Source organism: Pimephales promelas, chromosome 24 (genome assembly GCF_988280905.1).
Source record: "Pimephales promelas chromosome 24, fPimPro1.hap1.1, whole genome shotgun sequence".
In the NCBI taxonomy this organism is placed as follows: domain Eukaryota; kingdom Metazoa; phylum Chordata; class Actinopteri; order Cypriniformes; family Leuciscidae; genus Pimephales; species Pimephales promelas.
Window position 1 is genome coordinate 5,315,893 of NC_142792.1, and position 9,337 is coordinate 5,325,229.

Below are 9,337 nucleotides of genomic sequence, written 5' to 3' on the forward strand. Positions count from 1 at the left end.
TGAGTGAGAAAGCTGAATCCATTCATGCTTTAATAGACTACATCACGTTTGACTGATTTCTCAGTCAAATAGCACACATTGCATGTAGGCTACACTTACATAAGTGTATTATAGCCAAGAGTATATCATACGATCTAAGCTATTTTTAGCATTATGTAATGCATAATTATGTTCGTTAATGATATGAAAACCAAATTACTAAAGACAAGAGTGTTTTAAATGCTACTGATAGGCCTGACTATAAGTGCATAAGGAGAATAGCCTACATAGCATTAACAAAAGCATCTATTGAGCTGCATACTTCTCAGGATGATTTTTGCCTGGAGACATTTGTATTCTAAGAATTATTAAAAAAAAAATTAAACATTAGAAGTAGGCTATTTATATTTAATATATAGGCTAGACTAAGCAGTCTCAATTAAATTGCAAACCCCTGGTTTCAAACAAATGCAGAGTTGTTTTTATCTGAAAGCAACTTGCACTAAAATATGGCAAAGGCATTATCTCAAGATGCACACCAGTAATGTTTTTTTTCGAAGGCACGTTTTTAAAAGCCAGCTAAACTAAGGCCTTATCCTGGTTTAATGCTAATGTAAACCCTGTCTGTAAAATTGGGCCATACTGTCATATACTGTCACACACACACACACACACACACACATATATATATATATATATATATATATATATATATATATATATATATATATATATATATATATATATATATATATATATATATATATATATATATATATATATATATATATATATATATATATATATATAACGCAAACCACGTGACAAAGTTGTGGAGAGTAGGCGCAGTGTGGACTGCAGAAACAAGCCCCGCCCATTCAGGAACTTGCTTACTCCCTTTTCTACCTTTATTATGCAGCAAGTTTCCTATTGGCTCCATTGCTGACAGACGCAATAACTCGAGAGAGCAAAACTCCTAAACAACAGCGCAACTTCTGCTCAGAGACAAGTAAACACCTTTACAGAAGACATGCCATTGGTTATAACCTTTTTTACAGTGTATGGTTATAACCGAGTAGTAACAGCCTGAGATTTTGCCGCAGTCATGTTTGATTTAAAGGACGGGTGGAATCTGTCGTTCGCTGGATGCGGGTTTTTAGGGATCTATCACATCGGTGTTGCGAGCTGTCTTCTGGAGCAAGCGCCGTATCTGATCCGCGGGGCCAGTAAGATCTTCGGAGCCTCCGCTGGGGCTCTCACTGCATCCGTGCTCGCTACTGAGGCGGGCTTAGGTATGCAGATCATCGGCTTACCCCTTTCAAAAGTGCTGGCTTTGTTGGCAACTTACTAGACTTTTGAGTCATTTTGCTGATTTTAGTTTTTTAGGGGATTTCTGCATTTTCATACCTTAAATGAATAGAAGACAGGATTGCTTAATATGATAAACAGACTGAATTTAGTCTTTTTTTAAATTTTTTTTTTATTTAATGTTTTCTAAAATCATCTACTTCTGGTATACTCACCAAGTCACACAATTCCTACTAGACAAAGAGATTTTTTTTTTTTTTTTATCTCATCACAAGACCAAAATATTTGAGCAATGCTACATTCATTTGATAACTCTTTACTTTCTTTCTGTATTAAAAATGACTAAACTCTACAGAGTAATGTGAGAGAAATCTCTAAGCAATAAAATCTCTGAGTATGTAATTCAGAAGCTTTTTATATTGGTTATTGAAGCAAGAATCAGTGGTTGCATGAACGTTTCAGTTATTTGACAACCTTAATATTTTGCAAAAAGTTTTCTTGTTGCAGTATCCAAGTCAGATCGAAGAATTGTCAATGCACAAGCCATGCATAATCAAATTCAGTTAATGAAACAATTCTGAAACCATTATATCATGTTTGGTAAATCTCAAAGGTGGAAGTCTGTTTGATATCATCTGCTTGACTGTATTCTTTCACTTTCGGTTTATATCTGAACTAGAAAGCTGATTCAGGAGCTTATCAACCTTTGGTTTATTACAGGATCAGAGATTATGTGTATTACTGAAAGCAAAGATAAAAAATAATCACCAATTTCTGTATTGCATGCAGTTATAATTTTTGTTAATTTTATGTTCTTGACTTCCTTTTCATATTTCTTACATCACTGTTTGCGTCCGTTTCTTTTCATTGCTGTAGAGAAGTGTTGTGAAGATGTCATCAACGTTGCCAAGGAGGCACGGAAGCGTAATCTGGGCCCTTTGCATCCAACATTCAACATAGTAAAGGTGCTACGCGGAGGCCTGGATCGCGACCTGCCGTCTAATGCGCACACGCTGGCCTCTGGGCGACTGTGTGTGTCACTTACACGGGTCATGGACGGGCAAAATGTTCTGGTGTCGGACTTCAGCTCCAAAGATGAACTCATCCAGGTTAGGGCTTCACTTTAATGAAAGTGTTGACAGAAAATCATGTTTCTGTGTAACTTTAATAACCCACGTTTATATACCTTTATCTATATGAAAATGGTTTCATGGGGCCATAACATGACATCACACTAATTCTCATGATGATAATGATGTCATTAAATTTTATTGGAGGAGTTCCCTAGAATCATTAGGCAAATCCTAGTGTTTGTTCATTATTGAATTATTGAATATTGAGGTTCGATTTCAGCTGACAAAAGAGCTCAGTTGAACACATTTAAGAATCAGAATTCCCTCAAAAGTAGTGCAAAATAAATTACAAAAAGGCTTCAGATTCTGCCTGGGTCATAAAAATATCAAAAATGCCTTTTAAAATAACTTCAGATTTATAGCTTTAGCTGAGCTAGTGTTTTTTTTTAAATAAAGCAGAAATAAAGTAAAAAAAAAAAACTCTTTAAAGAAAATACAAAAATGCTGCGTTAAAAAAATTAACTGAAATGAAATAATTCATTGTTGAAGTACTAAAATGGCTAAAACTAGAACTGAAATAAAAAATAATTAAAGCAAAATAGAAATTTTTTTTAAAAAGCACAAAATAACAAAAACCTCATTAAAATATAAAGTTAAAAGCTCATTCAAAATCATAATACATACTATTCTAGTATATAGTCACAATTCACAAGCGTGTGATTTGATTCACTATCGATTAATTGGGGCCTGTCAGGTACAGTACATGGCAAATTTCCTCAAGGAAAAAAAATATTTCTCAACTACAGAGAACATGTTACATCACTATAGTATTAAAGGTTAGAATTAACTGATTAGTAGGCTTCTTGCATTTAATTTACACATTAGGAAAACTTTTTAACATATATGTTTCTACTAATGTTTTTAAATATAAACATTTAAATGATGGATGTCATAAAAACATTATTATTAAAGAACAGATTAATGAATATGTAATATATTTAGCAAAAAGAGAGTTAATTTATCTAGTTGATTAATACGTTTATATTCATGTGAATGGCTTATCTGAGGTAAATGTAATATTGAGTCACATTTACAACCTGTTTTATTGATGTCTTTCCAACGGTTGAAACACTGATTGAGCGATTACATGAGACATGAGACATGATTCAGTAAGCTGTACAGTATCTTTCAACATACCTTCTGATGTTCATCATGTTTATTTCGTGCAGTGACTAATAGTAAAGAGAAAGAGCCGATCAGTTCTTGATCTGAGGTGTTACAGCGATCTGTCACGGCACATTAAAGAGCGCCAAAACGATCTTTATTGTTCAATTTTCATTAAACAATAATTTAAAATCTGAGACTAGAAATCGCACAATTGCGATTTCTTGGATGGCACTACAAAGCTTTCTTTATTCATCAACTGAAAACAGCATAGACTAAAAGATTGATTCTTGGGATTTAAGAATTCAAAATGAGAACCGATTAAAATAGAGACATCAATATTTTTAACCCGGCCCTAATAAATAACACTGCTTTAACTCTATTTTCACTTTCTGTTTTCTCTCCATTCCCAGGCTCTTGTTTGTAGCTGCTTCATTCCCGTATATTGTGGTTTAATCCCTCCTGCCTACCGTGGTGTGGTAAGTATTAAAGTTGGATTTTATTTCGCATGAAAGAATTGGGACATTGCAACTGGAGTTCATTGCACTTCAAAGAATTCAGTCACTGGGGCACACTGACCCAACATTGGCCTGAATAAGAGTATTAAACGTGCTTATTGTTTTGATCAAGATCTTCTGGTAGAACTGTGACCTAGTGTGTCTGCAAATACAGTAAACCACCCTCCTCTCTATAGTCCGTACATTGTGTACTTGTTCTTCAGAAAGGGGAGGAGAATTCGATGTATAGAAATAGCTGAGAGGTCAAACAGTTCCTGTAAAGCTTCGTCTCTGTTTACAGTTACAGCCCTGTAGTTACTATATGGAACAATATTCCTGGACTGTGTTCAGGCAATGCAGATGATATTTTACTCCAATTACTAATCATGACTTTCAAAATCAAAAAAGAAATAAAGCCAGATTAATGAAGGTCTATCAAAACTTTAAGCAGATTAAGCTGTGACTGGTTCATTGAGTAAATATAAGCTGTGAAGGTGACCTATTAAGACAAATAAAGGCTGTTATATAAGTCTTGTGGTCTGATCACACCACCAGTCCTGTATCATCCCACCTTCATCTCGCAATATTCTCATTACAAATAGTACATTTCCCATCAGGGATCAATAAAGTGCTGCTTTCTGGCTAGCTATCATATATCAATATTTAATGTTATAAATGGGGAAAAAATGTAAAGCTCTTTTAGTCTTTTATCAAAATAGTGGTTCTAAAATGTATATGTATTATTTTATTGTCTCTAAATGTAAAACTTAAAAACAACAGTGTAAGAGAGGCAAAGGAAAAGTCTTGACATTCTACAAAATATCTAATTATTATATATTCAGCTTGTTGACATTAATTGAGAGGCTGCATGTAATATTTGTAATTTGTAAAAAAGTCTACTACCTTTATAAAAAATATATTATTTAAAATAATATATATTTTATACATAAAATGTTCAATTATAAATATATAGAACAAATACATATTATGTAGACATACATATACTGTCATGTGAAAAAGAAAAGACACCCTTTTGAAATCTATGGTTTTAAGTATCAGGACATAATAAAACACGATCTGGTCTGAACATATTACACATTTAACAAAAATAAAGCCAGAATGAAGAAGCCATGTGTGAAAAACTAAGTACGCCCTATGATTTAATTGCTTGTAGAAACACTTTTAGCAGAAATAACTTAATGTAATCATTGTCTTATGGGATTTATAATTCTCTCACATCTTTGTAATTTTTGCCCAACGTTTCTTCATTTGTTTGAGGCTTGTGGGCATCTGTTTATGCACAGCTCTCTGAAGGTCCCGCCTCAGCATTTCAATTGGGTTGAGGTCTGGACTTTGACTGGGCCAGTACAACGCATTGATTCTTCTTTGTCTGCCATTCTAGTGTATATTTGCTGGTGTGCTTGTGATAATTGTCCTGTTGCTTGACCCGATTTTGGCTCACATTTGATTCTAGAATAATTTGGTATTGGTCTCCACTATTTTGGCTTTACATTTGTTAAATAAATAATGACACAGTGTTATATGTCATGTCATGTTGTAGTTCATTTGAGATTGTATTAACCTGATTTTCAGACCTGCCAAGAACCAGATGATTTCCTGATACGTAAAGCCATAAATTGTGTCTATATGTGTGTCTCTATATATAGAGAGACCTAAAATAGCACATCTCTCTTTTTCTTTCTCGTCAGCGCTATGTGGATGGTGGCATCAGTGATAATCTGCCCCAGTCGGAGCTGAAGAACACCATCACCGTTTCTCCATTCTCAGGAGAGAGTGACATCTGTCCAAACGACAATTCCACCAGCTTCCACGAACTGCGTTTCACAAACACTAGCATACAAGTCAATCTTGACAACATGTACAGACTGAGCAAAGCCTTATTCCCCCCAGAGCCCAAAGTAAGAACACCAAGCACACATTCACATGCCTTTACACAATCACCATCTTACATTATGCCTTTGAGAAACGTGCTTTTAAATGCCTTATATTTATTGCTCAGTGGCTGTTAGATGCAGCTTTTGGTCTTCCTAGAAAATGCAATGTACATTTCCAAATTTCAGATTTCAACATAAGCATAAAATTTAAAGCTTATTGATCGGCTATCTGAGTGAAACAGCTTCTCGAACAAGAAAAAATGTAGGGGAGGACTTGGTTTTGTCCATGTCATCAGAGAAGAGATTAAATGTTGCTACCAGTGGGGAGGGAAGTTGTTTTAATGAAATATTACAAAGGCACGTGAATTAAAAAAAAAATTATTGATGTACACAAATAAATCATTTATAATACATACTACAATATTCCATAAAAACAAAGAAATATCACATTTAGATTTTATTGTTACCCTAAAACTTATTTACTGTCAGATTAGCAGTCTCACTTTGATGGATCATTTAATTTATTAGTTTTCACCCATTTAATTTTCCATGATCATTTCTATCCGGTTTTAAATGGAGTTCAAAATTAAGTGTAGTAAGGAAATCCGTATTTCCTATTTCATTGGAGTCTCTCATGTTCATATTTATCTAATTAATTTCATTTTTAATAATGAGTTAAATCATGGTCTCTGCATGTGTTTGGCAGGTGCTGGCAGAGATGTGTCAGAGTGGGTATAAAGACGCCTTCCGATTTCTCCAGGAAAACAGTGAGTGCTTTTTATCTTCAGTATCTCTTTATCTCAAATGTTCATTCAGACGTTATGCCAAATGTGATATGCGCTGCGGTTTAGAAGATAACCTGTGATGTCTCTTTATAGATTTGCTACAAGCGGCGTGTCCTAGAGCAGACATGGCTCTGATTCAGGCGTCTCCCACCTGCTGCTGCCCAGGCAATCAGGATCCTGTCGTGGTAGAAACCACAAAAGAGTGGGTGCTGCGGAGACTCCGCCTTTTGAGAAAACACCACTGGTGGTTGGATGAACAGATTGTCGACAACCTGCCAACGCCCATTAAGAAAGGTAGCACTGAATTATACTTAATCTCAGATATTCCTCTTATTAGCTTTCATGTAGTGCAGGGCTGCCAACTCTCACGCATTCAGCGTGAGACTCACCCAATTGACCAAATTCTCACGCTCTCATGCCACTCCATTATTTATATATATGTATATAATGGAGTTCTATGGGGTCCACCTCAAAGAGCATGCACAGAGAAGTCCAAATTAAACATGATTCAATGAATCGTAAATGTAAGTACACATTGATGGCCTAAGACACGAAATGAGCGGTTTGTGTGAGAAAACTAACAGTATTTATATTGTTTTTACCTCTTGTAATCTCTTGTAAAAGCTCTGTAAAAGTCCAAAAGAAAGAACCGATTCTGAACTGCCGAAAAGAGTCATCATTTTTTCCAAATTTGCATAATGGCTGACCGCAAACAATGTATACAATGACCCGAGATGACACTGACGATGACTTTAAAGTGTGACTGTGACTATATTAGTTTTATCTATACTATGTGCATGTGTTAACAGTGTTTTGCGACGCCTGCAGAGAAAAGCATGGTCTACTGGCACAGGTGACTGATTTGCTGCCGCTGCGCGTGGCCTCCTACATGCTGATGCCGTACACGCTGCCGGTGGAATCAGCGTACTCTGCAGCTCAGAGGTCAGGGACATCACTTGAACTCTCTTGTGGCTCTGTTGATATCTGTATGGATGTCTGAGTGTTGTGTCCAGATGATTTTTTTTGAACTTCGGTTGTGTGCTGTTCATGTTTGAAAGGTTTTGGGAGTGGATCCCAGAAGTCCCTGCAGATGTGCGCTGGCTTGTTGAGGTAGCAGGCGGTGTTTACAAACTGGCTTGGAAAGGTGAAGCGTCAGAGAAGAGCGGGTGAGATCCCTCAGGAATTGTTCAATTGTTACTCTCAGACGTCACAAACCTTTGGCTGAACGTCTGATTTTTTTTTTTATTTCAAATGTGTAATCTATTGATTTTAGTGTAGAATTGGAGTAAAATATTTGAATGCTGATAATCTAAATTATATTACACAAATTTTAATAAATCCAAGTTCATTCATTTTGTGTTTGGAATAGATGTGTGAAATATAAGTTATACCTAGAATAAGAAAGATCAATGTTATTACACAAAACAGCCAAAATCAAATTGTATTTAATGTCTTGTCGTCTTTTTTCTTGTGCAGTGGCGCCCCCTTGAGGAGATGTGTGAGTGAACCGCCAATGGTGCCTGTCACAAACTACAACGGACACATACTTCATTCTGCCAGCAACCTTGATGGCTACAACTGGACTTTTCCAGGAGACTTAAATGCGGCTTCTTCACTAAACCCACCGGACAGTTCTATTAACAACACAAGCCCTTCCTCTGAGCAGGTGTGCTTTGTTGTTGGCTCACAAAGTAATGATGAGAAGCAAATGGACCAATGCAGAAACCTTTCAGCTTAGGAAACTATATACCCGACTGCCCTGGTCATTCATATCACATTTAGGGTTAGGAGAGAGAGATGAGCTTGGGTTGGTAAATGCTCTGGAATCCAGCGCCGAGAGTAAATATATCATGTCAAGCACTCCTCTCATGATATTTTGAACAATCTCCAAATGTGCCTTTCTCTATTCAGAACCAAAGATGTGTTTTGTAGTTTGATCTGCTGTATCAGCCTTGTGTTTTTCTGATGTGGACAGTGTATGCATGTCAGAGTTTACATTATAATTGGTGCTAGTACCTCTCTAAGACCTCAATATACTTTGATATGTGCCACACAAGTCCATGCCACAAATGTGTACAATCAAATAAACCGTTTGAGCCCATTATTATTGATTTCTTATATTATGCATTAAGGAGCCTTCCATTGTCTCAAATGGTGACATTTGTAAAGAAAATAGAAAAGAAAGTACTGAACATGATAAAAGACAGAATGTGTTGTTATTAAAGAAGTTCAATATATAAAATAATGTCATTTGTGTATGTGTGTGTATGTATAAAAAAGACACTTTTAGTATTTTATATGTTTGCATGGAAAAGTTTTATTTATTTATTTAATTGCAACATTTTAATTTTTAATTGATTTTAATGTGAATATGTGTCTCATTTGACCATATCGTCATTTCACTATCAATATTTGTAAACAAAATATTGAAAAAAAAAAAAAACTTGGAAAAAGTAATCTTACAAAAAGTGTTGCTTGCGGATTTCTGGAATGCTTCCTTCTGATTGGTCAATCGAAACAATAATAAATATTTTGAGCATAAAACGTTTTATAGATACATTTAACAGAAGTTCAGAAGTTTAACGAATCATCAAAACGTTTGAAATAAACGTTCATTTGTAACTTGGATTTTATTG

The 9,337-nt window shown here is 35.3% G+C and overlaps 1 protein-coding gene across 1 annotated transcript; it reads left to right on the forward strand.

Moving 5' to 3' along the window:
- The first annotated feature begins 894 nt into the window (after window positions 1–894).
- On the forward strand, window positions 895–9,125 carry pnpla3 (patatin-like phospholipase domain containing 3). Its single transcript, XM_039667747.2, has 9 exons — window positions 895–1,271; window positions 2,164–2,396; window positions 3,938–4,003; window positions 5,731–5,940; window positions 6,623–6,683; window positions 6,795–6,995; window positions 7,511–7,643; window positions 7,760–7,867; window positions 8,178–9,125. The coding sequence occupies exons 1-9, from the start codon at window positions 1,085–1,087 to the stop codon at window positions 8,437–8,439; spliced, it is 1,461 nt and encodes a 486-aa protein (XP_039523681.2). The 5' UTR covers window positions 895–1,084; the 3' UTR covers window positions 8,440–9,125.
- Window positions 9,126–9,337: the final 212 nt, after the last annotated feature.